General features: G+C 47.1%; 1 protein-coding gene across 3 annotated transcripts in view; it reads left to right on the top strand.

Moving 5' to 3' along the window:
- KAZN (kazrin, periplakin interacting protein) overlaps positions 1-23,628 on the top strand; it is a 258,853-nt gene extending 235,225 nt beyond the window's left edge. For 2 of the 3 annotated variants that reach the window (XM_035120457.2, XM_035120458.2), the window contains exons 4-9: positions 1,122-1,258; positions 3,559-3,729; positions 5,513-5,702; positions 7,684-7,814; positions 10,537-10,587; positions 11,775-23,628. In XM_035120457.2, coding sequence (XP_034976348.1) covers positions 1,122-1,258; positions 3,559-3,729; positions 5,513-5,702; positions 7,684-7,814; positions 10,537-10,587; positions 11,775-11,942 — 848 coding nt within the window. In that variant the 3' untranslated portion in view covers positions 11,943-23,628. The other variant, XM_035120460.2, reaches the window with a different exon arrangement.
- The last annotated feature ends 203 nt before the right edge of the window (positions 23,629-23,831 follow it).

Below are 23,831 nucleotides of genomic sequence, written 5' to 3'. Positions count from 1 at the left end.
TCCTTTTTTAAAAAAAAACAACCAAACACACTACCCAAAACTCCCCACCCCAAAGCGATCTTAATGGGATTATACAGGTCTATTGAACAGAGGTTCCTTTTCATTCAGTGTTTCAAAGACGCATTGCTTTCACAGTAAGACACCATGCAAAAATCAACTTGGAGTCCCCAGGGAGTACGACTGTCTCAGGTCCACGTTTTTGTGCACACAAGGTTGCACATGCATGGGTGGAACATCACACAGGATGTCACATCGATGTGTGCACTCACATCAGGGGTCCGAGGCAGTGTGTTGCTCAATCGCTCATGTGCATTTGTGGTTTCGAGCTATTTCTTTCCATTCGGTAAGATTGAAGAGTGGCAAACTTGTAGGTGGGGTGGCAGGGGAGGCAGCCATTACGAATGGCTGCTTTATATTCCAAGGATGTTGGGTTGTATCAGAGTAGGCCTACTGGAGTTAATGGAAAGGACAAACTTAGGTGCATTAATTTTAGTGGGTTTTCTCCGAGTAGAACTTATTTGGATACAACCCCTCTCCTTCTTCAATCAAAACGTAAGTGTGAGTGATGTATATATCTCTGGGGTGCCTTTCAAAAACCATGATTGCAAATTGCAAACATGCTTTCCCGTTGTTTTTAAACAACAATGACAAAGCAACCTGAGGAGATTGGAACTAAACATTAGGATGTCCTAGTTTGGGGGGAAAGAAGAAGAGGAGGAGGAGGAAGAAGAAGAAGAAGAAGAAGAAGAAGAAGAAGAAGAAGAAGAAGAAGAAGAAGAAGAAGAAGAAGAAGAAGAAGGAGGAGGAGGAGGAGGAGGAGGAGGAGGAGGAGGAGGAGGAGGAGGAGGAGGAGGAGGAGGAGGAGGAGGAGGAAGAGGAAGAAGAACTTTCTGAGGGTAAGAGCTGTTCAGGAGTGGAAGGTGGTGGACTCTCCTTCCTTGGAGGTTTTAAAGCAGAGGTTGGATGGCCATCTGTCAGAGATTCTTTAGCTGTGATTCCTGCATTGCAGGAGGCTGGACTGGATGACCCTTGGGGTCCCTTCCACCTCTCCAATTCTATGTGAGTTCTTCCCATATCTCCCCGCCTGGTAGTTCTCAAACCCACCCACCTGTCTCTTCCAGCCATGAAAGCTGATCGGAAGCGTTTGAAGGGGGAGAAGACCGACCTGGTGAGTCAGATGCAGCAGCTCTACGCCACCCTGGAAAGCCGGGAAGAGCAGCTACGGGACTTCATCAGGAACTACGAGCAGCACAGAAAAGTAAGGATGAATGGCTGGGTGGTGGGGGAGATTTGACATTGGCCAGAGTGTTGGCCATGGAAAAGGATGCTTGTGTAGAACGGGCCCATCAATGATCTGAGGACAGAACGGCCTGGAGGCCAACATTCGGCTGATGGGCCTGACATTTTCCACTCCTGTTTTAGGGCAATGAAGAGTGATAATAACTAGTCCTTTGAATTGAGCCCAGAATCAGATAAGCAGCTAGTGCAATTGAAGTCACTGGATGTTCTATGTTATTTTTAGCTCTTTGGCTTGTTCACCTGTCTTTCACAGGTGGCTGTCATATTCTCAGCCAAACCATTGGTCCATTAGCTCAGTGTTGTCTACCCTAACTGGCAGCACCTCTCCAGGGTATTAGGCAGTGTCTTTCCCTAGAAGTTCCAGGCGTTGAACTTCTTTTGCCCCGTACAGGGGCTTATGGAGGGGCGGAGTTGGAAAGGGAAAGAAGGAGTATCGGGATTATACCGCATGCTCAGGCGGCAGCTACCACTGCTGGCCAGTGGCATCTCCTTCACCCCATACTGGGCTGAGATGTAGGAGGGGAGGCACAACAAGAATGTCCCTGGCAAGCTGAGCCCACCTCTGCCCACCCAGCAGCCACAGGTGCCTCCTTTGCCCAGTGCTGGGGCCTGCTTTTTACAAAGAAGTTGGGGAGGGAAGAAAGACGTGGTGGGGATATCTTCACACACTCCAGCTGCAGGGATATTTGAGGTTTCCACATCCTTTAGCTCTCTCGTATGAGGCAGCTGAGGAATGGAAGAGAAAGAGGTTTGAATACAGCGAGAAAGGAGGGAGACTGAAAGGGGGAGAAGTGGCTGTTTTAAACAACAGCAGAAGTTTGAGCAATGCAGGGGTGGAGAAACACTGAGAGGGAGGAAAGTGGTGGTTTTAATCGATGGCAGAAGTTTGAGAGATGGAAAGACACTGAGGGGAAAGTGGCAATTTAAAACAAGGTTTGAGGGGAGAAAATGTCTTTAATCAACAGCAGAAGTTTGAGTAAAACAGGTGGTGAGATACTGAGGGGGAAGTGGCAATTTAAAACACGGTTTGAGTACAGCGAAAAAGGAGTTGGAGAAAGATCTGGTAGCTTTGAGAGCTCATTTTTGTGTCGTAACTATCTTTGCTATTTCTCTTCCTTAAAACTTTAGGAATATATCCACCCCTGTTTTATTCAAACCTCTGCCATTGTTTAAAACTGCAATTTTCTTCTCAGTGTCCTACCACCCCTGCTTTACTCAAACTTCTGCCATTGTTTTAAACCACCACCACCCCTTTTTACAGGGAGACTATCACACAGAGAAAAGTCCTTTCTTCAGCTTCCCTTAACCACCCACCAGTCTATTACTACAGATTCCCTCCTGTATCTTCCTGCCCTCTTTGCCTTCCCTTTTCCCCTGTATTTAGTACCTTGGGAAACAGCCAATGAAAGCAGTTCAAAATGGCAAATTAGTGCAAATACAGTATAAAGAAATAACTCAAAGTAATAAATCATCTGTAAAATAAATCACCTGTAAAATATTAAACATTTTGATTTTTATTACGTACTTTTATTTTTATTAGCAACTTTTAAATTAAAAGCTCATCATAAGTTCAATAGAGAAGGGGAAGGGGCACAGGAAGAAGGGAGGGGTGGGAGAAACATATTACAATGTATGAGTACTAATACTCATACTAATACTAGCTACTAACTGTAATTACTAATCACAGATGGTGTTATGGCAGGGGTCTCCAATGTGCCAACCAGGCAGGGGTCTGCCTATCATAACCTCCCCTGGCACCAGAAAAAGTAGAATGAAATAAATATCCCCTCAAAAATCCACAACTTATGAGAGCCTGGTTGCTCTTCCTGGCTCAGCCTCTTCTACATGGAATGCTCCCTCTTAAAACATGCCCACATTTCATTAGATGCCAGGATTGGACATTCACCTTCACACCCATTCTGGAGAGGCCACAAGAGCTTATCTCTGTGATTGAGCGCAATAGATGTACCTTTTTTTCTCACCCATGGGGCAACTGACGGGTGGCATGCCTGCACATTTTTCTGGCACTGCCTCTTTTTTTGCTCTTGTTGATGTGGCTGCCGCTTGCCACATGCCACACCCTCTCCCACAGCCATTTCGCACCTTCCTCAACATGTCATATGTGCCCACTGACCCCCCCCCAAGAGGTTGATAAGGATGTGAAGGAGATCAGAGACGGGAGGAGGGTAAGAAAGCGGCTTAGCAGCCAGCCACCCTCCCTGCTTCGCGTCCGCATTCTGACTCTCGCCCCAACCACAGGAAAGCGAAGATGCGGTCAAAGCTCTTGCGAAAGAGAAAGACCTGCTGGAGCGGGAGAAGTGGGAGTTACGCCGGCAAGCCAAAGACGCCACGGACCACGCCAGTGCTCTTCGGTCGCAGCTGGACCTGAAAGACAACCGAATGAAGGAACTAGAAGCTGAGCTAGCCATGGTGAGTGTCCCTGCGCCTGCAGGCCTTCAAGGTTTCTCCTTCAAGGGCTTTCCCCCCAAAGTCCCCATTTCTTGTTCCTAGCCAGACAACGTTGTCACCCTTCCCAGCTCCCATACTCCATGTGAGAAAGCACATGCTAGCCATGAGATCCATCTACCATCTGGGGAAACCCAGCCAGATGGGTGGGTTATAAATAATAAATTATTATAAATTATTATTACCCTCTGCATAAACTTTGTGCCAGCAAATCAGGATGAGTGCTCAGTCTGGAGCACTCTGGGTACTCTGTTGGGGCCATCTGGCCAGTCTTCATTGAGCACCCATTCTGATTTGTTTACGGGGCAGTTATACAACACTGAGCATTCATCTTGTACTCGTCCCGATTCGCTTACGCCAGGCTTCCTCAACCTCAGCCCTCCATATGTTTTGGCCTACAACTCCCATGATCCCTAGCTAAGAGGACCAGTGATCAGGGATGATGGGAATTGTAGTTCAAAACATTAGGAGGGCCGAAGTTTGGGGATGCCTGGTGTTGACCATGCCTGGAAAGAGCAGAGGAAAGGTAAGTATGGATAATCCCTCTCTGCATTCACACAGTGGTTTATTCCATTTCCCCGATGTTTCCCTGTTAATTTATGCATTATATTAAAGCTTTTACATGGCATAAAAGCCACTTTCGGAAAACTAATGGAACATAGCGCATGCTTAGCATTCCTTCCTGTGTTATTTAATTCCAGAAATAATCCATTTACAGTCCCCTTAGCCCAGAAAATCACAGGAATAAGTGATGCAAGCATATACAGTTTTTTTCTTGCCATTTTCATGGAGGAATTGGAACAAGGGGGACAGAAAGAGTGAGGGAGAAGCAACAATGTCCAATAACATTTGTTGTTGTGTCACACCACACCCACTGGTGTGAATGAAATGTAGCACAACATGGCGGTATATCAGTTCAACAGCCACAGTTTCATATCACAACAGGTACTGTACTGCAGCGCAAAAGGAATATTCAAAAACAGAACAGTAGCGTTAGTCGGGAAAATAAACGCAGTATTGCCCACACCTGAATGCACCCTCAGCTGTGCTCTGAGAAGCCCCACTGAAATGAATGAAACACCTAGGTTAACGTCATGGACTGGTTGGACACAGAGGAATGGTGGGAGGAACCAGCTGGGGAACCCCCAAGGGAAGAAGCTCAGAGCCAGGGGATTGGTGGTGGGCAGAAAGAAAAGACTGGGGGAGAGGAGGTGTCGGAAGCTGAAGAGGTAACAGGGCTTGGTGAGCAGGGAGAGTTTGCAGCAGAGAGAAGTCTAGGAACAGAAGCTGAAGCAGGTGAGTGAGAGGAGGGAGGCCAAGAGGCAGAGAGGAATCAGGTTGGTGAAGAAGCACAGGTGTCTCTCCCTCCTGCTACAGCAAGCTCCCATCCCTGCTGGTCTCCCAGAACCAGATGAAGAGGGTAGAGGAAAAGTTAGCTTCATGCGGGTAGCGTCTCAGATTGCTTAGGAAAAACCCTGAAGAGGAGAGGACTTAGGCAGCTGTGGGAAGGTGGGAACCTTCAGTCTCAGCAACTGCTTTGTGGGGACAAAATATGCCAAATATGAGTGGCTGTGCTCATTAGGCCTGATATGCCTGTGCTGATTCTGGTTTTGCTAATAAAGAGTTAACTCAACTCACTTCCTGTGATTTATTGTTGGCTCACTTCCCGTGGACTGCAATGGGTTTACCCATGAATTGGGGCCAAGCACTGACGGCAACCCTGTGTGTCTCCTGCTGCTTCTCTCAGGCAAAACAGTCCTTAGCAACGCTGACCAAGGATGTACCCAAGCGGCATTCTTTAGCCATGCCCGGGGAGACGGTGCTCAATGGAAATCAGGAATGGGTGATGCAGGCCGACCTCCCGCTTACGGCTGCCATCCGACAGAGCCAGCAGACGCTGTACCATGCCCACCCCCAGCACACGGTAGACCGTCAAGGTGAGTTTGGTCCCATCTCTACCTGCGACCCACTCCACCACCACCACCACCCTCTCCTTCCCGGTTCTCTTCGCAAAGTGGCACAGGCATGGTGTCTTCCACACTTTCTCATTACAGCAGCCCTGTGAGGTAGGCATGGGGTGGCAGGGAGAAGGAGAGAGGCTCAACCCCACTTCACCCTATGAGCTTTGCAGCAGAGCAGGGATCTGAAGCTGGGTCCAGCAGGGGCATGACCTCCTGTGCCCATCTGGTTGAATTTTACACAGCACGCCCATAGGACTGGTGGTGCCATCTGGGAAGGACTTTGGCGGAGGTGACCAGGGCCCCACTCAGCAGAATGTGCAGAAGGGCCCCCAGCAAGGTTGGCTAGTCACATAACAGGGACTAGGCAGAGGAGGAGGAGGAGGAGGAATGGTGGAGATCGCCTCCCTATCCTGGCCTTTCCAGAGAGGAGGGAGAGGAAGACAGTATAGATCATGGGTAGGCAAACTAAGATCCAGGGGCAGATCAGGCCCAATCGCCTTCTAAATCCGGCCTGCGGACGGTCCTGGAATCAGCGTGTTTTTACATGAGTAGAATGTGTCGTTTTATTTAAAATGCATCTCTGGGTTATTTGTGGGGCATAGGAATTCATTCATTATTGTTTTTTCAAAATATAGTCTAGTCCCCCCACAAAGTCTGAGGGACAGTGGACCAGCCCCCTGCTGAAAAAGTTTGCTGACCCCTGGTATGGATTTACAACAGGGGTTTGCAGGAGGTTACAGCTCAGAGGCAGATGAGGGGGAAAGTTGGGATATAATGGGAAAGGAGAAGGAAGAGGCAGAAGCGGAGCGACAGCTGATTGACACACTGGCATTAGAAAGCATTCCAGGCCCACCATCTCCTAAAAGTGGGAGAGCAAAGAGCTTGAAGACAGAGGGCGCTTAGCATCACCCGTCAAGGAGGTGATGATGATGAATGAGGAAGTGGGAGAGGCGGGGGGGGGTGAAGATTCACTCAGGACAATACCATTATCCAAGAGGCTGGGTTCTATAGCCTCTCTCTGTAAAGATTGAAATTAAAAAAGGACTGTAAGAAACATTTCCTTGTCTTTATACCTTCCTGGGCAACTAGCTGGGGCCCACTCACTATCCTGACATCACATTTGCAAAGCAATGAAATAAGACATACTATCATCCAAGCAAGGGAGGGGAGGGGTGTGTGACCATTAAGTCCAGAGTCAAATATTACTTAACTGCACCACTGTATAGGCTCCTTTAAATATCGCCATGCAAAAGTCCACCCACCGTATAAAGCACAGCTCAGGAGTAGGATATCTGCTTTGCATGCAGAAAGTTCCATGTTCAATCCCTGGCATCTTGAGGTCGCGATGGGAGAGAACCCTACGGAACTGTAGTGCAGACCATCCCCTAGACTCGAATCAAGACAAGCATTTCAAATACTGGAAGGTCAGAGAGACCTTAAGGCCCTTTATTGACAGACCCCTTCATTACTGGACAGGGAATGATTTGGCTAAGATTGGGGGGAGTCAGGAAATGGGCCATGTGGTTTCCAGTAAGGGTCCCTCTAGCGTTTTCATCATCGTTCAGTTTATTAGGTTGGATTCTCTGCTGCCTGTGCCACTGGGGTCACCGGTCAAACTGTAGGCCAGATGTCCCACATCTGCATGCCCTTCCAGAAGTTGCTGGAATGCAGACCCCATCATCCCTGACCATTCTGGTTGTGGCTGACGTGAGTCAGACTCCCAACATTCAGAAAGCCACAGGTCCTACATCCCTGCAACCAAGTTGGAGCTATCCGAGGTCCTGAAATGCCAAGCCTACTTTAGGGTTTCGCCTGCGCAGAAAACTCCTGTCCTGAAAGGCAGGTGATCCCAGAGAGCCAATTCAGTGCCTTGAGCTTCCTTGAGCCCCAAGGAAGCTCCTGCCCGCAGCAAGTACGGCGGAGACTCACCCGCCCCTCTCTGATGCTTGCCTTTCAGCGGTCCGCGTGAGCCCGTGTCATTCCCGACAGCCTTCCATCATCTCTGATGCGTCGGCAGCAGAAGGCGACCGGTCGTCCACGCCGAGCGAGGTCAACTCCCCGCGGCACCGAACGCACTCCCTCTGCAATGTAAGGCGCCTCTGCAGGTCATTGGATGTTCCTAACACTGTTCTAACACGCTTGCTTGCCTTGTTCGCTTGCGCCCGAGCCGACTCCTGTGGTTGGATGCTTTGCTGCTGCTGCTTTGTAATGATGGCTATGTTCTCCCTCCACCGTCAGAGACTGTATGACCCTGAATTCCAGTTCTTGGGGATCCCACGTGGGGGAAAGCTGCCGTTGCACTCAGATCCTTCTTGCGGGCTTCCCTTTGGGGCCTCTGTTTGGTCACTGTGAGAGCAAAATGCTGGACTAGATGGGTCTTTGGTCTCACTCAAGAGCTCCCTTTGTATTTTGGTGAATAAATAAGGGCAAATGCAATCTGCAATGAAATATTGAAGTATATCCCTTTTCTCGTAAGTCAAATGTTCCTGTTCAGGGCTCCAGTCTTGTTGGAACAAGAGTTATGAATTATGTGGGTCAGGGTTGAGGGAAAGCATATCTAACAGTTTCCTTTGCTGTGCTCAAGTTTGGGGGGCTGGCTGTTGGGGAGGGAGCAGATTTTGGAGGGCGGGAAATGCATCCTCTTTCGTCTTTCCTTCCTCCTGAAACAACCCTTTGCATTTCAGGAGTGAGTTCATGTCCCTGGCATGCAACCCTCTTGACTATAACACTCCCACACCTGGCTCTTTGAGGGTTTAGCAGACCAGTTAAATCTTCTTTCTTCCCTTCCCGCCTCAACATTTTGTACGTCCCAGACGTTTACAGGTTCCTTTACATTTCATTTTCTTTCATGAACATAAAACATTTCTGCGTACAGTACCTAGGGAATTCTCTGAGCGTATAGAAAACCACTGCCTTATGTTTGGGGTGAGCCCTTTTTGCTTACACCCCTGTAGGCACACAACCACCCCATTTTGGTTTTTAGAAGGAATTGTCGTTCCAATGTTGGTTGTAAAACTTTTCATTGCAAACTTCCTCAGGGGTCTAAGTTCATCAAAAGGCAGAGTGTAAAGATCCCACCCAACGTTCACTTAGGGTCCCCACCCCGTGCCCTATTCCATTGCCCCACATCCACTCACAGAAGCTGTTGTTTTCCTTCAGATGAAAACGTACAAGGTAACGTTGTTGAATGTTGCACATCGCAGTCAAACATGAAGGCCATATTGACTCCAGTGTTAGTCCTACTCAGCATAGACTCATTGAAACTGTTGGGCGTAACTAACTTAGACCAATTCATTTCAGTGGGTCCACTCTGAGTAGGACTTAATTGGACACAGCCCATAACATCTCCAGATGGTAGGGAGGCCATTACAACATTTATTGACCTGTTGATCAGATTGTCAAGTAGTTATCAAGGGGGGAATGATGAACCCACCATCCAATGAAAAATTGCTATTAAGGATGTGGAATACAGTTTATATGACTGCCTTTGTTGTCCTCCTCTGAGCCCATTGATGGGTCTTCCCCTATGGATCTCCTGCCTGCCACCTAGTAGTGCTCTGACACTGAATCTCATTTGTGCTTTTGTTTTCCATTTGACCACATTCCAGCTTTCAGGGACCAGAGGTACACAAAGGTGGTTGGTCCCCTTTGAGACGGGGACAGGGAGACCCACAGTAGGTGCCAGAGCCAAAGACAGGCAGAGCCATCTAATTCTAGAATTTCCTATTAGCTCTGGCTGGCTGTGTGTGTTTTAACGGAATGACAATATTTTGACATGAACCATCTGCTTATTACCATCTGCCCCACTAGACTTTCCTACCCTTCCCAAATGAGTCCTCAGAGGAATTTAGATCTTTGTGGAACCACCTGGAGATGCCAAGGTGACGGTAGTGGTGTCTGGCGTCCCTTGGGACCTGTGGGGCAGGAAACCCAACAGCAGGTGGAGCCAATCAGAGGCTGAGCCAGCTATTTCTAGTTTTGTCCCCATCTTCTGCAAAGCAACATTGAGACTCAAGAGGGGGAGGCAGACATGCATCGTTGCCCCACTAGATTGCTCTTGCGTAAGATGACAGGCAAGTGAGGGCTGGCGAGAGGTGAACTGAGGTTAGTGCCCCATTTGCCCATCCTCCGCAAAGGTACAGAATAAGCCAATCGAACCCCAGGGAAGAAGCCTGTGGTGAAAGGATTGTAAAACTCTCTCGAGAGCCAACCACTGCCATTCCATCATCATTTTTATTCCTCAGCCAGCCAGTGGGCTTTTCACAGCAAAGCACAATGTATCTCGAATGTCAGCCGGTCAGCAGTAACTCACAAGATGTCAGTGAAGTTAACTCCTTATTCAAAGAAACAAAAACAGCTCAGTCCTAGTGAGCACAGCAACTCTTCCCAGTAGGTCTTGCCTCAATGAGGCAGTTGCGAGGACTGAAGGTCCCCTCCTTCCCACAGCTCCCTAAGTTTCCTGCCCAAGTCTCCTTGTCTATCTCTGCTCCACCCTCTTCATACCTCTGTGGGTTCTGGGCAACCAGCAGGGAGGGGAGCTGGTTGCAGCAGTAGGGGGAGACCCCCTGGCTTCTTCAGCAGCCTTCTTCATCTCCATCTCTTGTCTCCTCTCCTCTCCAGCCTCTGATTCTGATTCTGATTCTAAACCCTGTTCCGACACCACCTTCTCCCAGTCTGCTAACTCTTCCCCATCACTCCTCTGCATTCAGCCAGTCCATTGGGGAAGGTGCCAGGTGCACTGAGTACGCCCAGGCTCCGGGCTATATTGTTCTGCTCTGTGCGAAGCTGACATTTCTTTTTCTTCTGGCAGGGAGATAGTCCTGGACCAGTACAGAAAAACTTGCACAACCCAATTGTCCAGGTAAGAACAAGGTCGTCCTGCATGGCCAGACATGTGTTGTTAGGTGGGTTGTTAGGGGGTTTCTTTACCCCACCAAAGTAAGTCCTACTCAGAGTAGACCCATTGAAATTAATGAGGAAATGTCCATTAATTAAGCTGTGTCCATTGATTTCATCGGGTCTACTATAATGTTGGACACAACCTACCTTGTTTACAGGGAACCCAGGTGCAACAGTCTTCTTAATTTGTAGAGGGTCCGATCCATAAACAATATACAGTACTGAACAATGTATCTGCTACTGTCAACTTCAAGGTGTGTTGGGAAGGTTCTAGACTGAAGCTCCTTTCCTTGTCCCCTATCCACCAGTGTCAGGGGTAGTAGAGGAAATCAGTTCTTGTCTCACTTAGAGTAAACTTGCATAATTTGTAGTTCCTGAAACAATGTATGGACCAATGCAAGGCCATCCTTTGAAATTCATATTTCTTGACAGTTCTTCAGCCAAGTAGTGAGTACGTAAATGCATTTGCCAGGGTCAAATGTGCATGCAAATGCATATAGTGCTGAAAATAGCATTTTTTAAAAGGATTTTTTTATTGCAACAATGTGTGTGCATTAGGCAACAACAGGAGAAATTCTCATTAAACTTGTGAAGAATTTTCATAAGGATACTTGGGCAGGGGGGGGGGAATGCACCAAGTAACTTAGAAATGTGGAGAAGCAAATGTAAGAGTGGGAAAATAAGAAACCAAAATAAACAGAGTTGCCCATCTCTGACTGGCCCCACTTCAGAAGTGCACCCCCCATTTTTTTTGCTCATCACCTGTCTGATACAATAGCCATCTTCAAATATCTGAAAGGCTGCCACTTGAAAGACGACGCAAGCTCGTTTTCTGCTGCCCCAGAGGGTGCGACCCAAACCAATAGATTCGAATTACAAGAAAGGCGATTCCAGCTAAACATTAGGAAGAACTTTCTGACAGTTAAAGCTGTTGGACAGTGAAACGGTCTCTTTCAGGAGGTGGTAGGTAGCCTCTCCTTCACTGGAGGTTTCCCCCTCTGCCAGAGATTCGGTAGCAAGGATTCCGGCATTGCAGGGGGTTGGGGCTAGATGACCTTTGGCTGTCCCTTTCAGCGCTACAATTCTGTGACACATTCTGTGCTTTCCATGTGGGAGGGATGACAAACCTGCCGCCTCCTTTCTCCTCAGTCTCTAGAGGACCTCGAAGACCAAAAACGGAAAAAGAAGAAAGAGAAAATGGGCTTTGGATCCATCTCCCGCGTGTTTGCCAGAGGGAAGCAACGGAAATCACTCGACCCCGGGCTCTTCGATGGTACCGCCCCCGATTACTATATCGAGGAGGACGCCGACTGGTGACGGCCTGCCTCTCCCGCTCCCGCTTCTGGTGTGCGTGCGTGTGTGGGGGTGTCTGTGTGCGCAAGCAAAAAAAAAAAAGCCTCTAACCGAACCCAGCGGATCGTGAGCCCGTGGCCTCTAATGTAACCCGCTGTACATAAACCCCCAGCGATCCCCTGTGTGAACCCCCTGCCCCACCCCACCCCATTAACTGTTGTCTATGGAGCGATGCCAGTCGTGTTGTGTAACCTTCCCCTGGTTCTGTTCTGGGGTGTGCTTTCTTTTTTTATTTGTTTCGTTTCTCCCCTCTCTTCCCCTCCCCCACCTCCTCCAATCCCGCTTTCCCCGCATTTCTTTTTTACTCTTCTTTTTCCTCTTCGTCCTCCCTCCCCTCTTTTTTTTACGAAACTTGAAAAACTTGAAGGACTGCTGTGTATCTGTAAATAACAACGACGACGAGGAATATTGTGCACTGTGTGCTTGTAAATGTCTCCTGTCCCCCAAAAAGCTGTTCTCTCCCCCTCCCCCCTTTTTTTATTGCATCCCACCCTGAGATGACGTCTGCGTCTCGTGTGTTTTTGCCAAGATGGCTGCCGAAAGGGAGAAATGGTGTGTCCTGTTCTCTCATGGCGAGCCAGCAGTTCAGAAGTGTGTCAGCAGCGGGGATGGGCAACAGCCTTTTCTTATGGGCAAGAGATCCAGCCACCAAGTCAAGCTTGTTGGGCTAGACTGGAGAGGAAGACCGCTCTGTTGCATGAAAGCTTCCCCCCCCCCCAAATCCAAACAGCAGGTGTGGGACCCCCAGTCTGGATTGAGACCTTGGTGTGGAATAGCTTTTTGCTCTCCTTGCAGTCCTGCTCCAATGCAAGTAGGAGATGCCAGACACTTGATTTGGATTGGGTCCACAGCAAGCAGGTGGGGTGATGAATTGAATCCAAAACCCCTCCCACCAGGGTTCTGATCCAGCCTGGACACCACCTCCCATTCTTGTAATTGTTGGATATGTGGATGGCGTCCCCCTCTGCTTTGATCACTTTTGAGACCTCCTACTGAATTTGAGCCAATGGGTTGTATCCCTACTCAGAGGAGACCCATTGAGATTAAGGGACCTAACTGAGTCATGCCCATTAATTTCCATGGTCTGCTTTAAGTAGGTGCTATACTGAATGCCATCACTAAGGTTCAGTGGTGCCTCACTAGACGAATTTAATTTGTTCCGCGAGTCGCTTCGTATAGCAAAAAATTCGTATAGCAGCTCCCATAGGAATGCATTGAAGTGTGGTTTCCCATAGGGTGCCTCGCAAGATGAAAAAAATTGTATTGCGAGGCACCCTATGGGATGAAAAAAATCCGTCTTGCGAAGCACACCATAGGAAACTTGGTCTTGCGAGTCTCCATTGAAATCGCAAAACGCTTTCATTTTGCAAGTTTTTCGTCTTGTGAGGCATTCGTCTAGCAAGGTACCACTGTAAAGGGAATTTCTGTGCTGCCATATGGAGTTCCCTAAGACTGGAGAAGTTGGCTATCCCTGCTCTTGCACAATCATCTCACCAGAGAAATCTCACCATGAGGCAAGGAGTCCCTGTTGGCAATAGGTTGCCTCCTCTTATAAATATGTCCCTCTTGAGGTGGTGAAAGCAGGGCTGTACCTATAGGAAGAGAGGCTGTGAGGACCAGCCCCACCTTAAGAATGCTATTTTTCTTGAAAAAGGGGTGCCGGAGCACACCATGAAATTCCCTTGTCCTCTTAGAAAGGCTATGGCGCCCACCTGAGAGGTGCTGGAGCTGAGCTCCGGTGAGCTCCGACTGAAAAAAAGACCCTGCCACTTCCTAAATGTGCAGTGTTAGTTTTAAAAATGTACGTTTCTAGTCCTTTTAGTTGTGGAGATATCAGGGAAACCATGAAGCGGAGGTGCTATCCAGTCACTTACTGCAGACAGTGAAAGCAAATCTTAATTGGAGAGGGGGAAAGAGAATACCACCTGTTGAACTGGGAATAATACCTGTTGAACTCAGTGGGGCTTACCTCTAAGTGGAACTATGCTGTATCTGTTTGTTTTCTAAAACGGACTGTGATTAAATAGACAGACCAGGCATAGGCAAACTCCGGCCCTCCAGATGTTTTGGCCTACAACTCCCATAGCTAACAAGATCCCTAGCTAACAGGATCAGTAGTCCGGGATGGTGGCAATTGTAGTCAAAAAAATCTGGAGGGCCAAAGGTTGGGGATGCCTCAACCTGTAGGGTTGAGGGAGAAAATCAATTTCATTCACATTTAAAGACGGACTTCTCTAATTCACAATTCCTGAAACAGTAGGGAACCTAAGCCCAGCCACTTTGCAAAATTCACACTTGTCTGAATTTCGCAATGTGGCTCTCTGGCCAAATAATGTATACAAAAATGCAGTAACCAGGGTTAAATGTTCATTGAAAGGCATAGGTTGGTGACAATTAGCATACAAAAATGCTTTCTGTTAGGGGAAATGGCTTGTAAACATGTGTACATTAGGCACAAATGAATTAAAAATGCATATATTGAGGAGGGGTTTATTTTAAAAAATCACAAACTAGTATAGAAATATAGAGGACTGAAGATTGGAAAAAATAGAAACTGAGAGAAACCCTAATTAGCAAAATATGTAGGCATTTCTGGCTGTTCTGGACCAATTCCACGCATCTGCTTAGGTCCACCACAACTACCACAAAATGCTTGGGTGAAAGCTCTGGGTTATATCCAGCTAAGTTCTCCGCAGAGTTGACCCATTCAAATTCATGGCCTTAAGCTGGCTGTGTTCATTAATTTCAGTGGGTCTACTCTAAAGCAGACATAGTTGGATACCACCCACTGTGTCCTTCCTTTTTTATCTGCAGCTGAAAACCACCACACAGAGGTGCATTTGTAGGAGGAAGTAACAAGCAAAATGGTTATAAAGATGGACAGCATCACTGTGAGATTTTTTTTCTGCGAGCGATTGTGCAAAGATACCTTCTGGACCTTTCTTTTCTTTTGCATGTGACAGACATGATCCTTCAGCCCACAGTGGGCTTCTGAGCCAGACTTGTGGCAAACAAAACATTTATGCTGCAGTTCACAAGTGACCATATTCTTACTTGTGGTCAGAGTGCAAAGGGGAGTGGGCTTTGGGTGCAAAGCCACCCCCAATTCCAAAAATAAAAAACCCCAAACCCCAGTAAGATGACCTCTTCCAGGCCAGAATACCTGGAAATTATATGGATGTAAAGTGCTCGCTCTCGCTTATCTTCCTAATTTTTCTACTTTGTTTTGTTTTTTAATGCATACTCATCTGGAATAATTCCTTAACCCTCTTTTTTTCTCCCTATATTGTTTTAGTTTTTAATTTATTTGCACAATACAGAAGATGTATTCTAACTAAATTATTACATAAATATTGGAATTTATATTTTTCCACGTTGGGTGGGGGTTTTGGACGGGTGCTGTTTCTACTTCCCTGCTCTCTGGGAGTTGAATTTGCAGAGCTGAAGAATGATGGATTTGATGCCAAGAGAACAAATGTTAGTTTCCCCCCATTTTCCTTCTCCCTGCCTCCATCCACCACCACCCCTCCTCTCCCTGACTCTCTGCTGGAACACCCAACCCAAATGCCAAATGTGCATTTCTATCAGTTCAGGTCACTTTCTGGTTAACTCACATCAGCTGCTGCTGCTCAGAGCGGCACAGTGAGGCGATATTATTACTTATTTCTCTAGATAGTTTTTCATGGATTGTGAGTGGCTGAAGTTCAGGGCCTTGCAAGAACATCCAAAGCTGCTTTGAACTCTGTCTCAACCCCTCGCCTGACATTGTCATTTGTCCCCACCCCGCAGGCAAGATCAGGGATTTCACACACTGATGTTCTGAATGTACATTCAGATCAGAAATGAGTTAACTATAATTCAGCCACAAAATGGCCAACGTCTTCCTTGGATTTGAAATGACAAGGAGACATCAGCGAGAAAAGGCAAGTGAAAAATGGACTTGAAGGTGCTTCTGTAGGACCAAGGTATGGAAGCAAGCAATGGCCCGTTGTCTAAGGTGATATTTTATGTCAACAAAAACCTATCGCTTGGCCCATTGACACAACTACTGGGAACGTAGTTTTGGTTTCTTCTCTCCACCCACCAGCTCAGTTTCCACCAACAAGAGGAAACCCAAGCAAGGTGAAGAAGGGTAGGTCCAGGGATCTGGAGTTGCCTTGGTCCTGAGACAAGGCCAGGACCCTGAACAAGGGCAGAGATGCTGTGCAGAGTTCTGTAGCTGGCGTTCAGGACCAAGGATAGCAACCCTGCAGCTGAGACAGGAAGACCATGTTGTCTCAGCACTGGCCTGAAGCAACTGCCAGGGCTTTGTAGTCTGAACTGAAAAGTTATGGGAAAAGCCCAAGCCTTGGAGTGCTGCTGATGGCCAGTTAAAGGACTAGTGCTGTTCAAGACAGCTGCTGACTTCTCAGCAGTGGGGTTTGGCATTTCGAGTACTCCTTTAGGCAAAGTCGCCTGGATATTCTTGAGCCTCCAAGGAATCTGACCACTATTGATTAGAGTCCTGTAGAAAAAGTACCTCCTTGGGTTTCAGGGGCCAGTGTGTGGACTGCGTTGCCAGCAGATATACTCAGGAAGGATTAGGGATCCACCTCCTCCTCAGAGTTACTATTGCTTGATGACTTTACATCGAAGGACTGCTGGTCCAGAAACCATGGCACTTCTGAACTTGATCATATTTCCTTGGTCAATTGATCATTAGCCCTTCCAGATCCTCTTGCACAATTGGGAGAACTCTGGACCAAATTTTGCAATCCTGCAGTTGAGACAGAAGGAGCCATTTGTCTCATTTTCCTAGGGGGAACGGGCAGTAAATACAGTTCAAAGTAAGCAAGTGTAAGGTTGGCACGAAAAACCCTAAATTTCACATATCCACTCACTGGTCAGTGACTGACCAGGAACGAGATCTTGGCGTCTTCATGGATAGCCAGATGAAGGTGTTGACCCAGTGTGCGGCAGCTGCGAAAAAGGTGAATTCAATGCGCGGGGTCACTAGGAAAGGAATTGAAAACAAAACTGTCCATATCATAATGCCTTTGGACAAATCTATGGTGCAGCCACACTTGGAATACTCTCTGCACAGCTATGATCACCTCACCTGAAAACGAATATTTTACAGCTGGAAAGCTTTCACAAAAGGGCAAACAAAACAGATCAAGGGTTATAACATGGGGCGGGGGGGGGGTTAAGTTTAAGGAAATGATGACCAAGAAGTGACAGGATAGAAGTGTGTATGATACAGGGAAAGTGGATAGAGAAATGTGTTTCCCCCCCCCCTCTCATAACACTGGAACTTGTGGGCATCCAGGGAAGCCAAGTGCTGGAATATTCAGGGCAGTCAAAGAAAGCACTTCTTCAGATAGCTCATAGTTAAACTATGGAACTCACTGCCATCAGAGGCAATGATGGTCAGCAATTTGAATGGCTTAAAAAAAAGGATTAGACAAATTCATGGAGGGTCAGCTTCTTTGTAGCTTCCAGCCATAGTGACTCTGCTCCCAACTCCCAGAAGCAGTGTGTCTTTGAATGCCCATTGCTGAGAACCACAGGTGCTGCTTGCTGGTCATTCCACAACCAGCTGATTGTCAATTGGCAATAACACAGGACCAGACTTTCTTGACAACAGCAGACACTTTCTGTGTTGCTCCCTCTTTGCATAAAGGACAAGGCAGAGATTGTGAAGATCTTCAGGTGCTTCTTTAAAGCATGCGTCATTGCTCAGGTTTTCCAGGAATCTCTCTCACATTTTGGGGGCTGCATCTTATGCAAGTCCAGGTCAGATTGAATGCATTGAAATTAATGGACATGACGTAACTTGGGTCCATTCATTTCATTGGGTTTACTCCGAGTAAAACCTAGTTTGATACAGCCCTTGATTTTTGTTCAGGGCTGAGTTTTATTTATGATACACAGTTGTGTTTTTATTTTAGTTTTCATCCCAAATTTTATGTAATTTTGTTGAATGTTTGCATTTTTATCACTCAACTCTTATTTTTGCAAACTGCTTAGGGATTATTATTATTTTACTGATTGAGCAGTATATATTTTTTAAATTAATAATTAAAACAAACCATGGCTTTAGTTCTTAGCTTGCCGACAACAAACAAACCATAGTTAAACTTCTGAACTGGGCTCACACCTAGCGCTAATAACTACAGCATTGGTTATTAAGCCATGGTTTGGTGTTAAATGAGAACCAGAGTTGGTTTGTTGTGTGTTTCCCCCTGGTGTTTTTTCATGGGCACCCAAGTTTCTTCACCTTATTTACTTCTATCGTACCAATGAGCATATGGCGGAGGGGCTATAGCTCAGTGGTACGGCATCTGCTTTGCAAACTTAAAAGTCTGCAGTTCAGTCCTTGGCATCTGCAGGCAGGGCTAAGGGACACCCATGGCTGAAATCCTGGACAGCCACTTCCAGTCAGTATGAAGAGTACTAAGAAGTATGGCCTAGTGGTATAAGACAGCTTCCAACATTCCTATGTGCATTGATAAATCACTGCCCAAAAAGTGATGCAGATGTGATCACGTACATGATTGCACAAGGTATTTTGTGCAGTGTTTTAGTGATGGGCGCATGTGCTCTGGCATATTGCTTGAACACCACACAAATAGAACTGGATGCCCCTATACGAACAGTTGTATCAAATTTGCTTTTTGGCAGAGATTTGTCAGTCCACAGGTGTGCACATTTACATCATTGAAACCACACACGCAAAGGTCTCAACACCCGCACAAAAGATCTCGACACAAGCACGAGAATGCAATTATCACCTTTTTGCAGGGTTTATCAAAGCATCAGGTGCAAATTTGCAACGCAGAGAACAGGATTCAAACAAACGGACAGCTGAACATGCCTAGCACTGTGGAAAGTTTAGAAATAAGAAACGGTTCCAAACACGCACGTTCCATGTCAGTAACAAGATGAGAAAACTAACTGCCCTGTTTTTTGGCTGCTGCTGCACAGTTGGTGCTAAACAACCATCTCTTTGCAGGCATAAAAACAGGAATGGAGAAGGTGCAAAGGAAGCTCTGCGGGCCCTGAAATAGCAGTAGCTCATCAGCATGGCGCCCATTTAAGTGAGCTGCAGGGTAGAGAACTTGATCTGCCTGGCAGGCAGGACCCTCGTTTCTTAATGGCCTCAATGACAATGGTGCCAAGAGCCCAAGCAGACAACCAGCTGATTGGCAGAGTTTGCAAAGAGCCACACTCCAGCGGATGGTCGCTTGCAGAGTACAACGCACAAGGCTTTTGCAAGTGTGTTGCACACAACTTTGCAGGTACCACTGCTCGGCAGTGCCTCCAAACCCTCTTTGGCCTAGACCAGGCATCCCCAAACTTCGGCCCTCCAGCTGTTTTGGACTACAATTCCCATCTTCCCCGACCACTGGTCCTGTTAGCTAGGGATCATGGGAGTTGTAGGCCAAAACATCTGGAGGGCCGCATTTTGGGGATGCCTGGCCAGACACTCCTTCACCATCAAATTTGGGGCATGTGGGCTTGGCCAAACATCACTTTGTAGGCTAAATTAGTCCCAACAGGCCTGATTAGCGCTGTAGGCTGAAGGTACCCCACCATGGCCTTAGGGTCTCCATGAGGCCCTCAGCTTTGTTCCAAATTTCTCGGGATCTCTGTTGCTCCCTCCTACATGAGCTGGAACACAGGCAAAGGGGTCTTCAACAGAGGGGGCAGATTGTGGCCCACACCTAAGAGCTGGCAAGTATGGTAGGGAGATAAGTGGGTGAAACTATTGTTGGTGGCCAGTACAAAATATTGATTCAAAATTCCTATTAATATTTAATTTTGGAAACTTGTTGGCCAGGGATGTAGAAATCGCACACTGGAACAGCTGAGCCTGGAAGCTTTAGATTTGGACTCTGCCTCCCTTTGGGGTGAAGTGTTTGAAGGTCCCCTGGGCTGTGGTGTCCTCCTGGGCTACAGAGTATCTTCACCCCCCTAGGCAGTTCATTGCTCCCCCTTGACTTGGTAGGGCTACAAAAGCTTCCAGGTCAAGCTTTGAATTTGCCTGGACAGTTTTTTTAAAAAAGGTAAAGGACCCCTGACAGTTAAGTCCAGTCGCAGACGACTCTGGGGCTGCGGCGCTCATCTCGCTTTACTGGCCGAGGGAGCCGACATTTGTCCACAGACAGTTTTTCCGGGTCATGTGGCCAGCATGACCAAGCCACTTCTGGTGAAACCAGAGCAGCGCACGGAAACGCCGTTTACCTTCCTGCCGGAGCGGTACCTATTTATCTACTTGCACTTTTCCTGGGCAGCAGCCAGTGTCAAATATAGTAGTAAGACCTCTTTTTAACATGACCTCCACCTGCTTAGGAGTAACAGACAGCCCCCCTCTACTCTCAGTTCAGAATTTATTGATCCAACCATGTTTTTTTAAAAATAAAAAACAACTCTTAAAAAAAATAAGAGGTTTGGGGTTCCCCCCCCAAAAAAACAACAACACACACATTACACACCAGATGATATCAGGAGGACAGCAGAGCTTGATCCCCTCCCTCTCTGAGCTGCCCCCCAAAACCCATCCACAGGCTCCTGGGTGATGCTTCACTGCCTCCAAACTGCCTAGCAAACATAGGACCCAGGAAACATCCCAGCAAGGTGTGTAGATATCCAGCAAGCAATGTCCTTTGGATTGCATCCCCCAGAGTCCCTTCCACCCAGGGTGCTATAGTGAGGACACTCAGCCATGTGACTGCCTTGGGTGCAACTCTCAGGGCTTGCTGCACCCTGGAAACTTAAGCACGTTGTGGCTCCTTGCTGATCTGTGCACTCCGAGAAGCCCGGTTCATTTTCTCCTCTGGAGAAAAATGGCTCGGGGGCACTCAATTCATAGTGCGGCTGAGCACGAGAGCGGTTTACTTATGGACTTTGGGTGACATCTCGCCATCTCCTTGCCCCTGCAGCTCAGCATCGCCACAGGCACATGCTCCACCCCACCCACCCTTACAAGGAGCACATCTCTAGCAATAACATTTCCCCTACCGTAGTTACACAGTGAAGTCGTTTTAGCCAAGCTTGGGAGTGACTCTCAGGAGGACACACGTTTGCCTTGAAAATGTCATGTGAGAATCCAAGTTCTAACTGGGTATTGCAGCCCTGTGGTCTTTCATCCCCTACTTTAAAAGATGGAGACATTCCTGATTACAAGTCAAATGCGCTGTCAGCAGAGGGGAGTCTGTTTTAAAGACAACACATGAGGAGATCCCACACTGAGCTTAAGTATTTTTAACTGACTCGTTCAGGAGTTCCCTCCAAGGAGCTGTGTACACTGCAGTTCTGGCCTGTGACCATTACTGCAGACATAGGTACCTCTGTTCCCTTATCCTTGTCCAAGTTTCTAGATTTTATGGTTATCGAAATAATCTCGAAAGTGTGCAACAACGGCTGATAGAATCTCAGAAGGGTTGGGGCCGAGGAGATGTGCTAGGCCTCTATTTTCCTCCCATATGAGCTGAAGCAGAATAAAATGGCGCAAGGCAAGTAAAGAAGATGTGCAAACATTCTTCTGTTTGTCATTTTTATGTCTCGCATGTCTCCTTGGATGCCAGCACATACACAGTTAACTGCCTCAGACTCATTTTGTTGACATAAAAAAGCCTCCGCTTCTCTCTGTCCCAGAACACAGGGATTTCCAGCAAGACCTTGCAAATGTTACAAATGGGCCATTGCTTCCTTCAGTCCAGCATTTCTGCAACCAAATCATCTCTTTTTAATATAATAATAATAATAATAATAATAATAATAATAATAATTTATTTATACCCTGCCCATCTGGCTGGGTTTCCCCAGCCACTCCGGGCGGCTTCCAACCGAACATTAAAAATAGTACAGCATCAAACATTAAAAACTTCCCTAAACAGGGCCGCCTTCAGTTATCTTCTAAAAGTAAAATAGTTGCTTATTGCCTAGACATCTGCTGGGAGGGCATTCCACAGGGCAGGTGCCACTACTGAGAAGGCCCTCTGTCTGGTTCCCTGTAACCTCACTTCTCGCAATGAGGGAACCGCCAGAAGGCCCTCGGTGCTGGATCTCAGTGTCTGGGCTGAATTATGGGGGTGGAGGCGCTCCTTCAGGTATACAGGACCGAGGCCATTTAGGGCTTTAAAGGTCAGTACCAACACTTTGAATTGTGCTCGGAAACGTACCGGGAGCCAGCGTAGATCTCTCAGGACCAGTGTTATGTGGTCCCGGCGGCCATTCCCAGTCACTAGTCTAGCTGCCGCATTCTGGATTAATTGCAGTTTCCGGGTCACCTTCAAAGGTAACCCCACGCAGAGCGCATTGCAGTAGTCCAAGCGGGAGATAGCCAGAGCATGCACAACTCTAGCAAGACAGTCTGCAGGCAGGTAGGGTCTCAGCCTATGTGGAGCTGGTAGACAGCCGCCCTGGACACAGAATTAACCTGTGCCTCCATGGACAGCTGTGAGTCCAAAATGACTCCCAGGCTGCGCACCTGGTCCTTCAGGGGCACCGCTACCCCATTCAGGACCAGGGAGTCCTCGACACCTGCCCGCCTCCTGTCCCCCAAAAAACAGTACTTCTGTCTTGTCAGGATTCAACCCAGACAGTGTCATCAACCCAGATTTTTTCTATATGTGGGGGGAGGGGGAATCGTGGCAGGGGTAGATCCCTTTAGAATGCTGCCTTTTGCCAGGCTTTTAGTAGGAATTACACCTCAGGAGAATAAAAGGCTTTGGGAGGTGCTTTCAAAATCCACCCCATCTCTTCCCTGTCACCAAGACTTTGCTTTTCCAATTAATAGGCAACTAACCCAACCCATCATTTTGCAAAAGTAACAAATGCCTTGATAGTGGAAGGCAATGGATTCTACAGTGCTGGACTGGCTTTTGAGACTCCCATCTTTTTGGAATGGGGACACCTTATCTTAAGATTGAAAGGAGGACTGCATGAAGGGTTCTGCTACCTGAGGAAAACAAAGCAGGTGGAAATGGACCCTACCAGCCAATGTTGGGATGAGCAAGGCCTATCTTACAGCTCAACTAGATATTATGTTAAGGGCAACATGCATGTCTTTTGTTATGTAAAGCAGTTGCAGGGAAGCCATGGGGGTGAGCGAGGGGAGTTTAACCCTTTCTCTCTCCCCCACACACAATCCTGACAAAAACTGCCTCTCCAAAGCTGTTGTTTATATTTCAGAAGGAAGTTCCCATTAGCCTCAAGTAAACAAGAGGCAGAACATTTCTCTGTGGGTCACTTCTTTGCAATATGCTACACATTCCTTCCCTTCCCCCCCATCCCCTCCCCCATCTTCCCTTTTAATCAGAGTTCAAAATCCAAACAGCAAAACTTCTGGAAAATATTTAGACATTTCTTCTTCTTTTTCCATTTCAGCTTTCTTGTTTTCTCTTTAAAAAAAACTCCCCCCTTTTTTGGTTTTGTTTTGTAAATTAGGAAATAATTATTTTAAAAGCAAAACTAAGAAGGTGATTTATTTAAAAGAGAACTACTACCATAAAATAGCTTCTGAACTATGGGTAACATTAGATTTAACTTTCTTTTCTTCCCTCCCCCAACATGTGTGGGGAGAAACAATTCCTTGAAGGCATGGATGCAGATATGAAAATATTAAAAAAATACACAACAACTAAATAAAGCTTATTTTAAAGTACCTTTTGTTATATGTGACATGATTGTTTGCTACTCTTTGGATATCAGAGCCAAGACTGATGGAAGAGCCAAGAAGAGGGTTTCATTTCTGTGGATATTTTTGCTGTGCAAATTGTGGGGGGCAATCAAAAATTTTATTTATTACTACTACTACTACTACCACCCTTCACCCTAAGGTCCAAGGATGGGTTAGGGCAATATAAA

The sequence above is a fragment of the Zootoca vivipara genome, chromosome 6, assembly GCF_963506605.1.
Source record: "Zootoca vivipara chromosome 6, rZooViv1.1, whole genome shotgun sequence".
Lineage (NCBI taxonomy): Eukaryota > Metazoa > Chordata > Lepidosauria > Squamata > Lacertidae > Zootoca > Zootoca vivipara.
Note: the sequence above shows the minus strand (reverse complement) of the source record. Positions and strands in the feature narration are given on the sequence as shown.